Raw genomic sequence first — 20,783 nt, 5'->3', positions numbered from 1 at the left:
GAAGCAGTCCCATGCCTGGATAGAAAGGAGGGTCGGGGGAAAGGGTGGCGCCGATACTTTCGGCCGTGGATGAAAAAAAGCCGAAAGGAATCCAATTCACGTGACGACCACAGAAGGCGAATACCAGCTCGGACGTTGCCCGGGTCAACAAAGACCGAGTCTCCTCTTTTTTTTAATTCTAGTTCCAATCGACAGAGGTACAGCAGCCCACAGGGGTAGGACAAAGTCTTAGAGGGCACCTTACACGTGTATACCGCCCCCCCACTGCAAGTGTGTCTAAATGCCATGATACACTAGGCCCAGTGGTTCCAAATCTTTCACTCATTGTGAACCCCCCCCCCCCCCATGAGACCAAACAATCGAATGTCCGCATTCTCGAACGAGCATTAACAGCAAATTATTAAATCATTTATATTTGTACGTTGTGATAGAGAGAGCACCAACAGGGCACGTAGAAGACCAACGTGTTCAGTGCACGCGTTCACCAAATTCCACACAACAGATAAACGCACGCAGATTTAGAATCGCTCGTGTCCACAAGCAAAGCAGTACACGGATCAATACCAATGCGCGCTCGCCATCCACCACCAGGTGATGGTGATGTCGCCATGGCGCTTGTGCCAGGCCAAGTGTACTTTTAAGGCCACGTGAAGTGTCGAAGGCTCACTGACAGGTCACGGGACAGACCCCAGGTGCCATGGGTTTACTGAGATGACTGGCAGATGCACCAGCTGTGCCCCCCTACTGTGCCAACTTGCTGCACATGACCATACCCTATGTGATCCCCCCACCATGATGTGAACTGTCACATATACTCCCCCCCCCCCCCACACACTGGACAGCAACTCGGGCAATTTCAGGGGAAATTGTTGCCATCAGTCGTCACGAGCAATGGTGTTTATTTTGAGCAACGATGGAAACTTGTTAAGGAAATGTCAAATGAGTGATGGGAGTTGTGTCCAGCCCAGGGGTTGGCAACCAAAATAACAAGAAGAGCCATTTATTTTGTCTTAGAATTCCGTAATAAAACTCAATATTTCAGGAGGCACAATGAACGTGGTGAATGCGACATGGTGCCCCTTAATAAATAACGTCACAAATCAGTCTTTAAAGAGCTGCGGGTTTTGCCGACGACCCCCGATGGTCTAGCCGATGAAGTGAGACTAGAAAAATCCCTGCGGATGTGCTGCAACGGCTCTCCAACGCGTTTTCGGGTGGCAATGCGTGCTGTCGGGCACGATGTCCAACGTTTCGCTCCATGGGTTTGGGAGCTTCTTCAGCAACACGTGGTGCAATAAAAATATATATAAACGTTCGAGAGGAATGAAAACTGATTGTTTAAAACTGCATTCGATGAACAGTGATTGGTCTACAGAGCACACAACCTCGGGTAATCAGCCGTGTGACCTTCGTCTCTGATGTGACTAGAAGTGGCCATCCCCGGTTATCCACTCTGGGTAGAATTGCAAATTAAATTTGTCCAGATATGGGCAACAACAATTTTTAAACAAAAACTATCGCTCGTGACCATTGCTGGTAACAATCGCGATACACCCCCCCCCCCCATCCCAAATGCATCAATGGCATTAAGGTAGATGACCCAATTGCTTAATTGGGATTTCACGTAGCAATAATTTCTCCCCGACTGACAAGGCTAATGCCTAAATCGCAGGCCGGTGCTGAAATCGCTTTGTGCTGCACAGAGACAAGCTCCCTAGAAAGGTGTCCCCCCACCCCCCGCCAGGCCAACAAATAAACTGCGCTCCGAGACGTTTCGCCATGGTATGGGCCAAATATAAATTCAAGTATTATGATATTGTTGTAGACAGCCGAGTAGGAGGCTACCATGGTGTAATATTTAGCACATTTGTGGCAATACTGTACAGAGGTTGCCAGTCACGGCAGTTGAAATAAACGTTGCCAGCTTCTCAAATGCCCTCCGCCTCTGTCCACCCAGCAGAATAAATAGGTAACACCGCAAACTAGTCGTTCGGAAGGTCGCGTTATGCGGCGGGATAAAACGAGGGCTACTCCCTCGGGTCAGCGCGGAAGAGCAGGCCAAATACCCTCCAGAGCTGCCCCTGGAGTATATGCGTGTGGAACGTCTTTCGCACCGTAAGTAGCCAACCATGCTCATCGGAGTGGAGTCCCTTCCACCAGCAGCGGCGTTCGCGACCCATCACATTGTGAGGAGGGGGCGGGTGGGGGGTGGGGTTCGCACCTTTCCGTGCTTTTAGGATGACAGAATGAACGACGATTCACCTCGGCTGCACTTGCCGTTGAGGAATGTGAAACACAAAAAAAGGGGGTGACGTTCGCGGGCAAGTGGCCCGGGGGGCGTGGGAGAGAGACGAGAGCTGTCCACACGGGTCCCGTGAAAGTGGTGCAACGCTCGGGTTTCACAAATGTACCGTACGTTCAGCCACCCACACAAAGGCAAACATCCCTGCCCCCCCCCCCCATCCTCCTATTTATAAACTATTGAGGCAAGTGTGGTCGGCGAGCACCTATTAAGGCCAGCGCCGCACGCCAGAAAGGTGGCTTGGTCAGCACCCACACTTTGGCCACCTTTGTCCGATTCTGATTCTTTCTCTGATTCTTCGTTTGATTCTGATTTTGTCTCCCCCCCCCGCCCCCCAGTCGTACCAGCTGCCCCATTGGTCGGGCGAGTAAAGAATCCGTTGCCGTGTGAGGGCCTCCCCACGCCCCCCGCGCGTGCACCGCGGTGGTTAATTCATCAAACTTCACCATGTGGGTCGGCGCAGGTGAGGAGCATAGGTTTGGGAGTATAGTACGGTACAATTTAATTCTGCACTGCCCTTTGCTGCCCACAACTGTCTTTTTTTACGCAGAGAAGGTCACCTAATCAAGCACTGTCCAGGTTAAAGGCTGCTTTAATTCCTATATCTAACGAGATCGGGCGAAAATCCAGGTGATTTTGATCATAGGCATTTTCAGGTGGCAATCTAAATTCCTCAACGATAATGTCAGTGTTCAGCAATCAACAAGGCGGGTCTCTGGGAACGTAGCACATTGCGCAGGTCACTGCACAACCCTCACACGCGGACACATAGATGCACACATCCGTGGTAAAAGTTAGGATATCACTGGAGAATAAAAATGAAATATTGGCGAGCGAATAATTGTATGTAATAAGGGTGAGGGGGGGATAAGAAGCTAGTTTGATGGTTCAGTGATTCTAATACCCCATCATTTTTATAGCGTAATTTTTTTTGCAACTTGACCTCATTATGAGAAGAGCCAGGCCACGTAAATGGATGTCGTTGAGGATAACAGGCAGCAGCAGCATCCCACATTCACCCTGGCGTGCTGCAGGAAGGGCTGGCTGTATTGTTCATGCGATGGGGCACTTGGCTCTACAGCGAAGCATCACTGATTAAAGAAAAATAATATCTCCACTCTCAACTGATTTGTTAATTTAAACATATCATCGTGACTGCATAGGTTTTTCGCGATTGTGCCGTACAGCCCCTGCGACGTGTTTTCGCGGTTGCACCACAACGTGTTGGTCCGGCGAGGTTGACCGACGTTTTTGTCGCGAGCCCTATTCAGGAACTGAATGATGCAGCTCCTAAAACGTGTGGTGAAACGTCGGGTGTGCAGCCGAACAACACGCGGTACAACCAGAAAGCACGTTGGAGACAAACAATGTTTGGGAGGGGGCAACAACCAGAAAAACAATATAACACAGGGCGTGTTTCAAAAAAATGTTAACACTTCGGAGAATTCGCAACAATACCACGATAATTGTGCCTCCGGGCTCTGGAGACCACCTGGAGAAGATTCCAGGCACGTGTTGACAATGATGGCGAACAAGTGGGAGACTCTTTGAGTTGTTGAAGCTATTAACATTACATTTGTTATCATGTTACAGTGTATTATCCGTTTTTTTCCCATAAAAACGATAGTCTCATATAAGTGTTAACATTTTTTTTAAACACCCGATATTAGTATTGAAGGCAGATCTAAATAAATAATTTTAGGACAAATGTCTCATAAGAAGAAGAAGACAAGCTTTCAATCAGTGCATATTGCCAGCCATGACATAGGGATCAGAAACATGGGGTTACCAGCAAGGACAATGGAAGAAAAGTCTCCAAAGAATTGTGAAGAGATGCAATTACAATGAGAGGCACAAAGAGGAACCCATGGGTCAGGAAGTAAACACATCAGAGACAATGCATTGAGTGGGCTTGCATCTCCTGAAAGGATGACGGCTGATTGACTAGTCTGGTGAGAGAATGGCTGTAAAAGGAAAAAAATGAGAACATTTCCAAGCAGACATTTAAAATCTCGATTTACAAGTGGACAGCTCCAGTGGCTTACTAATATCGGAAGCAAGAACGTTCCAGACGGCCGCAGAAGCGCATCTGAAAGTGCGTGATGCAGTGACCGTCTTTGTTCAATGGCGAGCCAAAAATCACTGCAAAGATGACCGCAGATCACGTGATCGTTCATGCTCCTTGACGAGATCAGTGAGATATCGTGGTTAATTCGTGGCAAGCACTTCGTGTGTAATGAGTGCGACCTTACAATGTATCCATTCGGCAACCGGAAGCCAAGGCAAATCGGCGAGCACTGCATGGACATGGTTGGATCTCGCAGCACCCCGTGACGAGACGTGCAAGAGAATGTTGCACACGCTGGAATGAGCTACGTTCATGCGTAGGAGTGAGATAAACTGCGGCAATGCTGGGCCGAGGGATGGCGGCAGAAAGGGGAGGGCTTCACCGACAGGGGATAGACCATAACTCCATGATGACGATGATTACCGTGATATCATAAATTTTACCTAACAATTTGGTCCTTTTTTTTATTTGGGCAAAGTTAGCAGCTGTCCGTCTAAGTAATGCTGCAGTTTTGTTTTGCCTCAATGGGTTTCAACCTCTCGCCTGTGCAGAGCGGTGGCACAGTAGTTTAGCGGCCTGTTTTACGAACCCAGCAACCTGGGATAGTCATTGTTTTTTTCGATAAAGTCACGTATGTAGGAATACCATAAAATTATGTTAAAACAAATCAATCACGACGTTTTAATATAATTTTATGGTATTCCTACATACGTGACTTTACCGAAAAAAACAATGAGTAATTTATGCAGTCACGAAAGCTTTAATTCTTTATTAACCTGGGATAGATTTCGGCCTCGGCTAACATCAGTGGCGAGTAGTGTCAGAACCGGTCCTGGGCCTAGCCGAGGTCAGTGTTGGCCACACCGCATCCTCGTGCGGTATGTCGGCCTTAATAGGCGTTCACAAACGGCACTTACGACCCCAACAGTCTGGCAGAGGCCACACAGGGGAATCTTTCATCTGCCGGTTAAATAAACCAACCTTTTGCTAAATTGTACAACGCTGGACTTAAACGCATGCCAAATCAGCCTGAAACATTAAATCTTCTCGAAAAAATAAAATAGGCGATCTTCAGTAAAAAAAAATATTTGATTCTGAAGACAGATGTATAGAGACGTATGGAAATAACAAACCCACTCAGGCGTATGCACACGAATAGAGAAATAATGAGCAGCTTTGAAATATTTTATAAAGCTACAGACGAACACATTTTAAACAAAATTCCGACGAGGTGAAACCTAGCCCATTATCGTACGCAAGGGGCAGCTCTGATATCCACACTTTCTCCCCCAGGATCACCGTAAGAGTAGGTGCTACACTGTTATAATTCAAGCTGTGAATGTAATCCCAAAAGCGTGTGTGTTCTCCATTCTCAACAAATCTGTTAACATAAAAGGGCACCTCAAGGCCATTTGCGAAACACGTTGTGCACGAGGATATTGGAAATTATTAGTTTTATCTCACAGTAGATCAAATGCACTCAAAAGGACACTTCAAAAAGAGAAAGCATTACCTCTCCGTTGAAGAAGCAAAATATAGTAGCCACCAGAAGACCCTAGAAGGGGGAAGGGGGTGGGAGGGTAAATGTTTTAACAGCGCTCCAAGTCATTGATCCAACACCATGCCAACTTTTTTCATCACGTGGACATGTTCGCAACTTAACTTGGAAGATAAGGACACACTGTGATGATCCTTCCCATACCAAATCCCTCTTAGCCGCTCATCTCCTCTGGATCTGTGCTCTAAACAATATTGTGCAAAAACATCATTGGCTTTTAAAACAGGTTGTGTTCATGCAATGATATATTACATAGTCACTCACAGCCCTGTTTGTCGATCAATTGCCGAATTAAAATCTCCCCAGGCCATGTAATTCCTGGGGGTTTGTTTAACTATACTTCACCACGCTGGTCAATGGAGATCTGTGAAGGCAGAGAGTTGCCCAGAAATCACTCACCCCTGGTGTTATAGCCGTGGCCAAGAATTCATGCTCAGGTTGCCTAGCTCATAGTATAGCGTTCTGACCACTGCGGCACCGCTACCCACCGCAGAGTGTTTGTTATTTGAAATGAAATAAATTATAGATTATAAAGTGGACATTTAAAGGGCACTCTCGAAGCAATTTCTTGTAACTCTGAATAATGTAGGAATGGCAAGTGCATCCTAATATTAAGCAGTGAAAAGGACGCTAATAGTGAGGCATACATTATTTAGCACACGGAGAGAGTGCTGACATTTTCCCTCGTGCAACTCTATTTCTTTTCTTCAAAACCAGATGAAGCAAAACCCTAATAGATGGGGAGAGTGGGGCACAGCGGTTTGGAGCACTGCACTACGAAGCCGGGTAACCTGCATTCAGTTCACAGACATTGGCTGACATCAGTGGCGAGTGATATCTGAATCAGTTTAACGCGTAGGCTTTCGCAACGAATATCATCCATAATACTTGTTTTTTTTGGGTTAGATCACGTAAATAGAAAACGTGTTGTTAAACCGGCCACCACCCGACACAGCCAATTAGTAAGGTTTGTCACGTAAACAGAACATGCCAATTCGTCACTCATACAGCACACCGGTGTGTTGGAGAGCCAAGCCACAACTTTTACAATCTGAGTACGACGTTTTGCCAGTAATTACAACTAGCTTCATCAGGCGACAGCCAGATTTGTGGTGAAAACTTACTGTTTCGTTCCTTATATCTGAATCAGTGCTGGGTCCCCTCTTCATGAGCTCTATAAAACTATAAACTAAGCAATTTTTTTTAACCAGGCAAGGCCGATTGAGCTATATAGCTCTTTTTTAGATGCGACCTGGCCACAAATGATAGCTCAAGGAAGGGGCTTATCGCGTGGAAATTTATCGCAGCCAGATACTCGGACCGAATGTTGATTCTAAATGTGGAGGGAAAAACCGAAGGACACGGGGAAAAATCCACGTGACCACGGGGAGAGAGAACACGCAAACACCAAATATACAAGCATCAGGGTCAGGATCGAACTCACGAACCTTTCTGCATACTAGGCGAGGGAGTTAACATCTCGCCCACTGCGGCGCCCTGGTACAACGTCACTGCACTGCGCTAAACGCGATCCACGATGCTCACGATGGGCCATCGCCTATAACGGCGGGGCAGGCAGGCAGACTTGTGGTACACATGCGAGAAGAGTTTCGTGGGGTTACGCACACAGGCGTAATCGTCCCTTCGGCTCGTGACGTATCAACCCGACCGAGCACAAAAGGCTCAACGGTGCTGTCTTATTTGGCCAGAGAGGAAAAAAAACAATGACAAACGAGAGCACACCCACGAGGTGATAAGGCAGAGCAATAAGGCGCCGCCACCACCACCATCATCCTCGCCGGCTCCACCTGTTGCACAGTTCACAAACGCGTTCGCTCTATCTCTTTGAAAATGCCAATTAAAATTCTTATCGGGAGCAACTATAAATGTGACCTACAATGGTTTTGTTGGAGAATACTGCATAGCTTCTTTATAACTCAGTGGGGTGGAGAGGGGTTGTCAAGAGTGGTTTGCGCACTGCACTGTGAACCCGGCGACCTGGTGCCTGGAACCGGTCCCAGGCACCACCTGCCTGCCAACCCTTCACCCGCACTGACCAGTGTGGTGAAGGATAGTTAAGCAACAGGCATGACCGATGCAGTATATGGGAAGCCTTCGTCCAGCATTGTATTGACAAGGGGATGTAAATTACAATTATTGGAAGATGATATTTAAAAGTGTGATCATCTCTTTGCTAAAGTGAGTACGTGGCACTGTTCATTTCCATTGATTGCGCTGAGACGGTGGTGGGAATTCCTAATTCTCATGGCAGAGCTAATTTTCTGAAAAGTACCACTAAAAATATTGATCCCACCTCTGGGGCTTTAAACTTACAAGCTACCACAATGCAAATATAACACACTGCACTGCACACAGTGTGCCTGGACGAGATCAATAAGTCGTTAAAACTATCCTCACGCCGAGGAAATGCACTACAATTCGTTGAGACTTATCGGCCCGTCATTAACACCTATGAGCGATGTCTTTAACACCTCGTACAAAGAGCGTTCGCCACACGTCACCAGCAGCCGATACCATCACCAGACAACCCGACAGCACCCACCACACTCTGCTGATTGGTGCCGCATTGGCAGCATCAAGCCAACCACGCTCATCCTTTTACAGTGTTATATCATCAGCCATGGTCAATCCACTGCTGGATGAAGGCACTTCCCCCCCCCCGCCCCAAGCTGCCACCATCTTTAATTTATTTTATAAATTGAAAAGCTATTTCTCCAGAACTGCTTTTTGTGTTTTAGTTCGTTGTCCTTCCCCTCGCACCTCCACTTAGCACGGTTTGCTACGCACCGTGCGAAAGAAGTCCAACAAAGACAAAGATCCCCCGTATAGCCTGAACAGACTGTAGGGGCAAGTGCTGTTAGCGAGTACCTATGAAGGCCGGAACGGTACACGAGGGGGTGGGTGGCCAGCACCACGCCCGACCGCCTTTGTCTCCCTAGTGGCAACATGCACACACACACACACACATCCTGCGATGCAAGGGTCCAGCCAGCGCACAGCGCACGAGCTGATTTTCGTCGCTCCACCTCCTCGATGGACGTGACCCGAGGAGGCGTTTCAATGCCTGGATGCCACTCCGTCATGATTATTGACTATCGGCCATCGTCACGTCCCAGGGATGTGTTTTTTTTTCCCTTCTCGCTTGTCCCCAGGGGACAAACAAATATCTACATCTGAAACTGTCGGGGCTCTCGATGATGGATGCGGGGTACTGCTAGTGTCCCCACCTCTAAGGCACAAAACCGGGATACATCATGGGTAAGAAGAAATACCTGACAGTACCGGAAGGCAGGGGAGAACTACACGTGAATTAATGATCTCGAGTGGCGTATTGTTGTTATTATTACGCAAATAACAAAACCATCACTTATCGTGTCCCGAGAAGGCTATAGGTTTCCCTCTGTGCATCAGGTTACCTGGTAGTGCACGACGAGGTGCATCAGGTTACCTGGTAGTGCACGACGAGGTGCATCAGGTTACCTGGTAGTGCACGACGAGGTGCATCAGGTTACCTGGTAGTGCATGACGAGGTGCATCAGGTTACCTGGTAGTGCATGACGAGGTGCATCAGGTTACCTGGTAGTGCACGACGAGGTGCATCAGGTTACCTGGTAGTGCATGACGAGGTGCATCAGGTTACCTGGTAGTGCATGACGAGGTGCATCAGGTAGTCGTAGACCTCTCCGGCGAGGCGGCCCTCGGGCCTCCAGGGTACGAGCACGAACTGGATGCCGAGCAGCGGCACGAGGATGAGGGTGGCGCGCACCGCCTTCATGTACATGTTCGACTCGGCGCGGTGCGTGTCCTTCAGCTTGGTCACCAGCACGCGCACGATGTTCAGCAGGAAGAACAAGTTCACCTGCGAGCGGCCGGGGAGGAGGAGGGGGGGGGCAGGTGCGTTGGAGAGGCGAGCGTTGTTGAAATGGCGGGGGGGGGGGGTGAAGGGAATTTCAAACCCTGTGGCGTGACCTTGTTTAAAAGGGCAGGATAGGATATGTTGAACGCGTTGGCACAACGCGGTTCATGTTGAACAAACGGTAAACAAACGTTGAACTGAACGGGTAATGATGACGACGGGGCGATCTGTGCTTTAGTCCGCCGTGCCCTCTGCGTCTGCTCCCCCACCCCGTAATTGAGGAACGGCTGCTGCGACTCCCATCGCTTAATTGTGCTGCAGTTTAACGCGACCAATATCATCCATGATACAGGTTTTTTTTTAATTAGATCGCGCAAATATATGAATCTGCGTTTCTGCGGCCGTCTGGAACACTCTTCCTTCTGATAATTAAAAAGCCACTGGAGCTGTGCACTTTTAAGTCATCCAGATTGAAAACGCAGTTCTCTAGAACTGCTTATTGTGTTTTGTTTGTTGTCCTTCCCCCACACCTCCGATTAGCTTGGTTGGCTACGTACGATGTGAAAGAAGTTTAACATACACACATACATACAGAAGTTCAGTGAATCGGTACACACTTAAGGCTCGTCCATAATACAGGTTTTTGGGTTAGATCGCGTAAATATATCCCTGTAAATGTGTCGTTAAACCCGCCACTACCCGACACAACCAATTAGTAAGGGTTGTCACGCAAACAGAACATGCCAATTCGTTACTAGTACAGCACACCGGAGTGTTGGAGAGCCAAGATTGTAAATGTTGTGACTTGGGAGGGCTCTAACCCCTGAAGCCCCCACCATCCCCTGATACTACGGGCCTTTTGGACCATCATGGGTGTCCGTAGATTTCGTATCACCATCCGATCATCCTCATTGTCATAGTTATCATCATCATCATCATCAAATCTTTAAGCCAATTACTTAGTGATGCTGCTGCATTGGCAGTGGCGCACGAGCACAAAAAACACCAGCAACACAATTTCAGTACATTTGTCAATGACCCCGCCTTAAAAAGACAAATATCGTGTATAATGAGTGACGTTTTGGGCAACGGCCCTCCTTTGTAGCACGTACCTAAGCCAGGTGACAGACCGCCGAGATGACGGTCCCCCCTTTGTCCAAGGGAGACTCGCGGGGGAAATTAAATTATCGATAAAAAATAAAATGTAACAGCTAACGAGTCAACGTTCGACTTGTCGATGTGAAACGCAGCGTTGTCTACAAACGCCGGTGTGACGGAAGCGGGTGTTTCAAGTGTGTGTGAACATTGATGGTCTGCATTGTACCATTTTGGTAATTAATTCGACAGATAATTCACTGGATATGCGCAGAGCAATCCGCTGGACGGACCAAAGTCTTGTGGGTTATGTAAAATTACCCTTGACGGATACTAAGTTGAAGTTCTAAATGTGTTTTGTTTCCCTAGGAGAGAACTTGAGAGAGCATGATGCGTCCCATTTCAACTCCTTTCGCACCGTACATAGTCAACCGTGCTAATTGGAGGTGCAGGGGAAGGACAACAAACTAAACACAAAACACATTTCTTAAGAAATGAGTTTCAATCTAGATTTTAAAGTCCATAGCCCCAGTGGCTTCCTAATGCCCTGTTCTTTGCAGTGGAGTTTAGTAATAATAATAACACTAATAAAAATGGCTGTCTTTTACTGATGGGCCTGCTGTGTTTTGCAAAATGTACGTGTGGATGGTAACACGCATGTATACCTGGGGAACGCTGGTGGCGCAGGTTAGCACAGTAGGACAGGACGTTTGGCCACTTCCATTATCGCGTGCTCTGCATCGTAGGCTAGACACTCTTTATTGTGTCATCCAAAGCGGACATGAAGGCTTAACTTTGTGTCCGACTGCTGATAGCACTTTTGTGATATAACCGGTGAAAAAAAACGCACATGTATATTTAAAAAATACAATACGAATACAAGGATTGACAGGTAATATCCTCTCCGGCAAACACTTCTCGCCAGTCAATTATCCACAACCGTGCGACGCATCGTGGCATTTGGAAACGCGTGCCCACCACGCACATCCATGTCATATTCTCGTACATGTGGCGCAGGCTAATGCGGTTTACGTCCCGCGGTCCTGAAATACATTTCGAGGAGCACCCCCACCACCCACTGCCCTTGCGAATTCAACAGAGACGGCGCGTCTACGGTATGACGCCCCCCCCCCCCCCCATGGCGCCTGGTCATATGTGTCGTCCATGTCTCTGCCGTAACCCGACACTGCAGCCCATGAGGCAAGGTGGATCTGCCGGATCGGTACCACCTGGGGTGGCACGTAAATGCTGCACGAGGGGGTCCACCATGGGCAGTGTCCACTATGGGCCATGTCCACCAAAGGCAGAATACACCATTTGTTTTATGGCCACAATAAATATTGAATTTTTAGATTCCATGAAAGTTTCATATCACGTGAAATGATATTCATGTAGACACAAGAATACCTTTTTGTTGTTGACTTTTTCTCTCGTAAAAAGCTACCGTATTGACCATGCTGTCATACTTATTTGTTATCTGGAGATTATGTTGCTACCCTAAGTGTTCACAATAAGCCAATTTTGGCCCAACAGCTCAAAGGGCTTGCTTGGGTTCACATAATTTGACGTCTCTGCTGCCGACGGTACCAAATTTCAGGATGCGACAATTGCCGTGATATCAGGTTTTCCACACCTCTGTAATTGTATTCACGATGTTTATTGCATCGTTGGTTGTGCTTCTCAGTACTTCATTGCACGAATAAAAATCACTTGAAAGTTGCCCCAACTGCAGTTCCCTTCTAATGATGACAAAACGCATAACGCTCGTATCGCACGCGCTCGGCAGTTGCATTGAAATAATTAAATAATGGTGGCACCCACGATAAACGGCGGCGTCAATTTACTCTGTTGTATATAGGCCCTTTTCCATTTTTTTAATATTAATAATGACTTTGCCGATATTTTTTTTAATCACTCGCGGGGTCGCTGGGACCACAAACAAACGAACCCGCCCCCCCTTTTCGAGCAGCTGTCTTGTCACTCTCGCAAGGATAATGACACCCTCCCACCAACGGAAAGGGCCAGTCATAAAGTAAAAAAAAGACACACACATGCCTCCCCCCGCGAAGGAAGGGGCCAGGCCTTGAGGAGACATCTCATCACCACAAACAATAGAACAAACACACATCAGACGAAAACCGGGCAGACAAGTTTTAATTAGCAGAAGGACAAAAAAAACCACACTACAATCCACATAGCGGGTCACGCATAATATTAATGCTAACGTTATTCACCTTAAATTATATTACATCTTGCCGTTACATGACCTTACAAAAACCAAGGAATATGAATTCCAACAGTCAAGAAACTTACCTTTAAAACTCAAGACAAAAAAAAATTAAAGTAAATAATAACTCAAGCATAACAGCACCGATCCCCGGATACAGACGGGGGGACGAAAATTAATAAACCCTAGGAAATGTGTCGTGATGACAATGAATCGCAGGTCTTAGGAAACATAGACCAAATGATATTTATGCAGTATTGAACCGAGGGTTGTCCAGAGGAAATGAGGCGAAATAGGTCAAGCTTACACAGCCACGATATACTGTGTTCCATAGGAAAGGAGCCTCCCGGCCGTCTTTGTCTTCCCGCAGCACGGGAATGCAAAGAATGTAACACTCAGAGCGAAGGGAATGACTATGTCATTGCCGTGAAAGCATGTGTCCCACGACGGTGATCAGGCCAGGGAAAGACACAGATGGCTTGAGGAAGGCGACAGGGAACCATGCCTTGATGAAACTCATATTACCTCAATAAATAACACACGGACACACAACAATCCATCCCCCACAACACAGAGCGAGATCAAAGAAAGATCCCGTCCTTTGTGAAGAGGCGAGCCAGAGGGAGAAATTTTGGCATAAAAAGAGAGACACGACAGCATTTAAGCAGCATCCAGCGGCAGAAGACGGCGACCATCATCTCGACAAGGGACAGCTCGGCGAGCGACAGAAGAGGGCGGAAAGCGGCAGGCTCCGAGGATGGCGAGGCCTGCAGAGTAGCGATGTGTCACCGAGTGTGAGTTCAGAGCTGAAAGACGAAGTATCGCCTAAATAGTTTTATTCTACATCGAGTGCCAGCTCCCAGCAGCAGCTGCAGCCCGAGAGAAAGAGTGACGAGCGACGAAAGCAATCGTCCACTGCGGGAGAGCACGCAGCAGGAGAGAGCGTGCAACCAGCGCAACCAGCGCAACCAGCGCAACCAGCGCAACCAGCGCAACCAGCGCAACCAGCGCAACCAGCGCAAACAAGCAAGGGTGCCAGCTGCCAGCGGACAGGCGTGGTGCCGACTCGGCTCATCCAGCAGGGGAAAGAGCCTGACCAGCCGCCCATGAACAAGAGTGTCAGCGGACCAGCGGCGAGCGCGATCGAGCATCTTCAAGGACAAGCAACGTGCCGATGCAGCTACTCCAGCGGTGGAAGGAGCCTGCTGCTGTCAGCGGACCAGCGGCGAGCGTGATCGAGCATCTTCAAGGACAAGCAACGTGCCGATGCAGCTACTCCAGCGGTGGAAGGAGCCTGCATCTGCCAGCGGAAGGGCAGCTAAGCCGACGCCCCGAGCAAGAAAAAGCAACGAAGCCGTTTGTATGACCATCCCCCACACCCTCACAACGCATCGCCCGACGTCTGCTTTACGCAAAGAATTGAACAAGTGGCAAAGAAGACACACAGCATGCATATCGGGACAAATAAGATTGTTCCAAAAAGTATCTTTGTGTTTCAAGAAGGGTTGCCATTCCAAGGTGGTGCATTAAATATCAACTGATCGTGAAGAACATTGCTGCCCGTCGAGTTACGTGGATACGGTCATTTAGAAGCATTTTAGTTCGTTTTTTTTCTTTCTTTTTAATTGCATAATCTTACAAACGAATTAATTGATAACTATTCTTGCCTTCGGGACATGTTTCTTTATTGCCCTTCGTATGACTATGGTTGCATGAATTTTTAATGACTTTTCCTCTCGCCGTGTATGCTCACGTAATCTGAGGGATAATCGATTGTTCTGTTACCCAGTTAACAAACGACCATTGAGGGTTAAACGTATGGATCAATGAGGAGAACATCTCCTGGAGTACTGTGTTGACAATTTCAAGCACGGGAATCGCATATAAGAGTGTTAAGGTTTTGTTTATAAATTAAAATTGCTTAACAAAGAAGTGTTTGAGTGTTTCTTTCCTGAGTTCATGCATAATCATCTTATTTATAAGAACTGTATCCTGCGTTGAGATTTGAATTTGGAAAACCTGACATAAACACACTAATACATAATGAGTAAATGTTAAAGCGAGAATAATTGTATTATACCAATCGATAATACGAACCTAGGCAACGAAGCCGAGTTTAACCTGGCGTACTTACAGCACACCTGCATAACTTCATACGACTAATTGTCTTATCCGATTGATGATAGGACCCTCGTCAGCGAGGCAGGGCCTAATTATCATAACGGCTGCATTAGCATAATCGCATACACCCGCATAAATTAATACGATTATCTCTTGAATTAGCATAATTTGTGCACATAATTACATAATTACCATCATTTCGTATAATTACGCATTTTTCCAAATTTCATTTAAATTTTATTATTGTCATCAAATTTTCAAACCCCGGCATATACAACAACTCCTAGAACAACAATTTGCAAAAGCACAAATTCAATGCACAAAAGCTCGACCTGTTTACAATTCTGACCACAGCGAGGCATTTGTCATTTGATAAAAAAAAAATGGGGACATATACCGAGCTTTGATTTAAACGGCGGGGAGTTCTCAACTTACGAACAAAATTGGTTGCAGAGGTGCGTCAGTGAGTCTGACCGTCCTCGACCTACGAACAAAATTTGTGACAGAGGCCCCTCCGTAAGTCGGACCGTCCTCGACTTACGAACACGATTCTTTCCTGGAGCCCGTTCGTAAGTCCAACGGTTCGGAAGTCGGTACACAGCCATCGAATGTATATTTAAATGTCCACACAAATACTCACTCCCAGCACGAGGCTGAATCATTCAATCTCGCGGAGGATCGCTCAGCTCAACAAAATAGTGGCGCGTTCAATTTGTAAGTGTGAGTCAATGTTCTAAAATCCAGGTAGTCCCCGACTTACGATGGAGATGCGTTACGATGACCCCATCGTAAGCCGAAAATATCGTAAGTCGAAAATGGCCTAGCCTTCCCAGGAGTCTTAAAGAATGGTGATAATTTAGCAAAACAGAGCAATTTACAGTACCGTACTGTATAAACTGTATACTGTATGTATTTAATAATTACAATACTGTACTGTACAGTAAAATTTAAAGTAAAAAACAAGGTAAATTCTTAGCCTACCTATATGAACTGCAATTTCATAGAAAGTTTTATCAGGAAGCAATCCTATCTGCTATGAAAACTTTTAACATGCATTGAACGTATGTATCGTATCGTGGTAACCCTAAAATAAAATGGCTAAAGCTATGTATCATACATGCATTGAACGTATCGTAACGTATCATATTCTATTGTACTCACCAAGATTCTGTCCATCGTCTGCATACTTGAACGATGTTAGGTTGTTGATGGCCACATTAACTTAGTTGTTGGAAGAGGAGGATGGCGATGATAAAGTTACAGTATCGTACCTCGTACGCTGCTGCGTTTGCCTGCCGCGCAAAATTAAAAAATATTTAACAATTTTTTCATATCGCTATCGCCATCGTAAAGTCGGACCATCGTAAGTCGGGGACTACCTGTATATATTTCATGGAAGCTGGTTGGTAAGTGTGGGTGTTCCTAAGTCGGGTGTAAGCAGTCGAGGACTATCAGTATTGATTTTTTTTTACCACTGAGCTATGTAGCTCTTTTGCAGAAATCACCTGGCCAAAAATGATAGCTCAATAAAGTGGCTTATCATTTGGAAATTTATAGCAGCCAAATACTCTGAAGTCATGTTTCTGTGTGTATGTATGTTTAACTGCGATTCGCACCGCATGTAGGCAACCGCGCGGATCGTAGGTGTGGAATTTCCTCCGGGTCCTCCCGTTCTTTCCCTCCACATTTAAAATTTGGCCACTATAAATTTCCACACGATAAGCCACTTTGTTGAGCTATCATTTGTGCTAGCCAGGTCGCTGGAGAAAAAGAGCTATATAGCCCAGTGGGGGCCTGACCTGCTGAAAAAAATAAAATAGTTTTTAGTTTTAACATAAATGTGAGCACGATTTTTTCGGCTCTCCCGATACGTCGAAGTATCGCCATATCGTCGCAACACTACCCCCGACAACTTTGCCTCTGCTCTGAGGAGGCCCACCCTCTGCACCGCTTTTACTTGGCAGCTGCACCCCCCCGACCACCTCCCACAACCACCACCAAACCACCATGTGTGTGTGAGTGTGCCTGCCTACCTGAGTGCGTCTATGCGGGAAGGGTAGCGTTAGTGGGTAGCACGCTGCGCTGTGAACCCGGCGACGCGCGAGTTTGATTCCCTCTCTCGATCAATATCAGCGACGAATATCTGAACCGGTTCTGGGCTTTCTATAGGTCCACTCAGCCGTAAATGAGTACCGAGCGCGGTGTGCAAACATCAGCGGTGACGAGACAAAGCAGCCCGGTATGGTGCTGGCCATCTGCCGTCTCCCCCTGTGTACCATGCCGGCCTTAATAGGCGCTCGCTGACAGCACTTGCCCCGACGGTCTCTCAAAAGCTATATGGGGGATATTTGTCTTTGTGTGTCACTGACAACTCTCCCCGCGGCTTCTCCTTCCACAGTGGAGCACCGCCAGCCTCTCGGCCTGGCCACTAACGGGGTCAGACGGGAGGAGGAGAGCAGGTTCAACATAGCCCCCAGAGTCTCAGTCGGCAGCCGACAAGAGACGCGGTGCTTTGTCATAACAGCAGCCGTGGCCAATTTTGACAAAGTGCCGTGGCGTCAAGGCTTCCGCGATTTAGAAAAATTGCCACGGAAAATGCTCCTTCTTGTCCTATGCGAGCAGCCAGTATTCGACTCTCTTTTTTTCTCTTTCCCTCTCTCCCCATCTCCGGACTCTGATTTGTATTCAGCAAATGTTTTGGCTAGGTACAGAATGGAAAACTTGAAGTTAAATTATCTATGCCCATGACGGGCCGAAGGCCGAGGCCTGGGGAGTTGGGGGGGAAGGCTGCCATGGGGATACACGGCAAGAGCAATGCCAGCGTCTCAAATGTCTCACTGCGTCCAGTTCTAGGGTATTCTAGAGCTTGATTCCACGTTGGCTGGGAGATGTTAACTATCTCGCCTGGTATACAGGAGGTCCTGGGTTCGATCCCGACTTTGGCAAGGCCTGTATATTTGCATGTCTCTCTCCCCGTGGTTATGCGGATTTTTATCCGGGTTTTCCCTCCACATTTAGAAACATGCGATTAGATTATTTGGCTGTTAGAAATTTCGACATGATAAGCCACTTCATTGGGCGATCAATTGTGCCCAGGTTGCTTCTGAAAAAAGATATATAGTTCAGTGGGCCTTACCTTGTAAAATAAAAATAGTTTATTAGTTTAAAATAGTTTAGTTTAATCATAGAGACAGTCGGTAGCGCCAATGCAGTTTTTCAAGTGCTGCTATCGTGAGGTCATCGACATTATCAGCCATGAGTAATCCACCGCTGGATGAAGAATTCCCCAAGTCGTCCCCATGTATGAATGTTGAACTTCTTTCGCACCGTACGTAGCCAACCGTGTGCTCATCGGAGGTGCGGGGGAAGGACAACAAACTAAACACAAAAAAGCAGCTCTGAGGAAAGATTTAGAAGCACGTGGCTTCCTCACAATTAATTTTCTCTCGCGGTTCTGCGATGCAACAAGCCCAATATGATGGGAGCAGAAAACAATTTAATTGCTCCATCCCTTTCGGTAGAACGCCCCTCTCGGACGCGTTCCATTTCTTGGCTGCCGCTCCATCATTAATCTTGTCCGCCACCCACTATCCCTACGGGCGACGCGTCCTGCCCCAAAGCTCACTTTGAATAATGCCTTTAGTCCACGTGTCCCTCTTTCTGCCTGTCAATGTAATGCCATTGTGTGCATCGTGGGGTATTGATTTTTTCATATTTATTTATTTTTGTTAGGATTTTATGACACAACAACACAGGCCCGTGACATCGCTTTTAGGTGACGTTAAAAACCGCACGGGGACAAACTCGGGGGTCTCAGACCCGTGTTGCACCAGTCTGTATAAGACTGGTCAGAAGGGGGGGGGTGGGGGGTATCATCGTGGGGTATTTAAAATCACCCAGAGCGGATCGCTCAGCTCGGCAACGCCTGAGATCCGAGTGAGCCACCGCCATCGCCGCCGAACAGCTGCCGGGAATTTTTTATTTTATTCCGGGGCGAAATATTCGGCGGCAGGGAACGGGAGCCGGGCACAGTAAATGGAGTGAAGGCTGTCGGAGAGAGCGGCGATGAGCGGTGCATTACTCACCAGCAGCGCGATGATGTAGGGCGCGTGTATAATGTACAGCAAGTAGGTTTCGGAGCTGATCCAACATCTGTAAAACATAGCGACACACGCGTACATGAAAGTTAAAGTTACGTGCAGGCAAAGGTCACACCCTCACCCCGTGCAGCCTACACAGGTTGATGGGACTGCTATAACCAAGCACCTATGAAGGGCGGCGCGGTGCACGATGGGGTGGGGTTGCCAGCACGACACCCGACAACCTTTGTCGCCCGAGTGCTTTTGTTTACACACTGCACCAAGAAACTCATTTAAGGCTGAGGTGACCAAGAGGAGACCCAGGGCCGGTTCAGACAATCGCCACCAATTTTAGCTCCCCGCCTAGCATCGAACTCACTGTCACTCGGTTCGAAGCGTAGTGCGCTAACCACTGTGCCACCTCTCTTCTCAATTGTTTGGTTTTAGTTTATTACGATTTTGGATAAAAAAAAAAGTAATGAGGTAGTAATTAGGAGTAAATTACCACTTCGCTCACGACTACACATGCACGAACACACACACAACAACAACAACAACAGCCACTGTTCGCCACTAAGTGATGATGATGTCACCACAGTACTTGTTCAGGACTAGGTGTTATGGGTTAAATGACTGAGATGACTGGGGATGTTTACACACCGCACCAAGTACTCATGTGAGGCTGAGTCGACATAGAGAGGAGGCCCAGGACATGTTCAGATAATCTTCACTGGCGTTGGCCGTGAGTGGGAATCAAACTCGGGACACCGGGTTTCGTAGTGCAGCGCGACTAACTGCTACACTACTGCTCCCGGTAACAATCAGACACAAATGACAACAGCCGCAATCTTTCAAAATAACCGCAGCACAATTGTCAAAATTGCATCACACATAGTACTATACATTAGGCGCAATTGGGTGGCTTGTAGCTCGGCGAATCTGGGAGGGTTTGGGGGTTCCCCAACGTCACGAGGAATAAGGTGGCACCTGGCGGGTGGCGGGCAGCGGAGTGCCGTGGGGAGCCAGCACTCGTACTTGCTGTTATAACAGACGGATCTCTTGTCGTTATAACAGATGGATCTCTTGTCGTTATAACAGACGGATCTCTTGTCGTTATAACAGACGGATCTGATGTCGTTATAACAGACGGATCTCATGTCGTTATAACAGACGGATCTGATGCCGTTATAACGGACGGATCTGATGTCGTTATAACAGACGGATCTGATGTCGTTATAACAGACGGATCTCTTGTCGTTATGACAGACGAATTTGATGTCGTTATAACAGACGGATGTGATGTCGTTATAACAGACGGGCCTGATGTCGTTATAACAGACGGATCTGATGTCGTTATAACAGACGGATCTGATGTCGTTATAACAGACGGATCTGATGACGTTATAACAGACGGATCTCATGTCGTTATAACAGACGGATCTGATGTCGTTATAAC

General features: G+C 47.3%; 1 protein-coding gene across 4 annotated transcripts in view; it reads right to left on the bottom strand.

Annotated features, from left to right (window-relative positions):
- LOC116943889 (calcitonin gene-related peptide type 1 receptor-like) overlaps positions 1-20,783 on the bottom strand; it is a 158,332-nt gene that overhangs the window by 7,918 nt on the left and 129,631 nt on the right. For all 4 annotated transcript variants that reach the window (XM_076068096.1, XM_032957214.2, XM_032957213.2 and 1 more), the window contains exons 10-12: positions 19,334-19,400; positions 9,590-9,808; positions 5,884-5,925 (exon numbers count right to left, since the gene is read on the bottom strand). In XM_076068096.1, the coding sequence (XP_075924211.1) occupies positions 5,884-5,925; positions 9,590-9,808; positions 19,334-19,400 (328 nt within the window). The remainder of the gene's footprint in view (positions 1-5,883; positions 5,926-9,589; positions 9,809-19,333; positions 19,401-20,783) is intronic.

Source organism: Petromyzon marinus, chromosome 19 (genome assembly GCF_048934315.1).
Source record: "Petromyzon marinus isolate PM22_M1 ecotype Great Lakes invasive population chromosome 19, UKy_Petmar_22M1.pri1.0, whole genome shotgun sequence".
Taxonomy (NCBI): Eukaryota; Metazoa; Chordata; class Hyperoartia; order Petromyzontiformes; family Petromyzontidae; genus Petromyzon; species Petromyzon marinus.
Note: the sequence above shows the minus strand (reverse complement) of the source record. Positions and strands in the feature narration are given on the sequence as shown.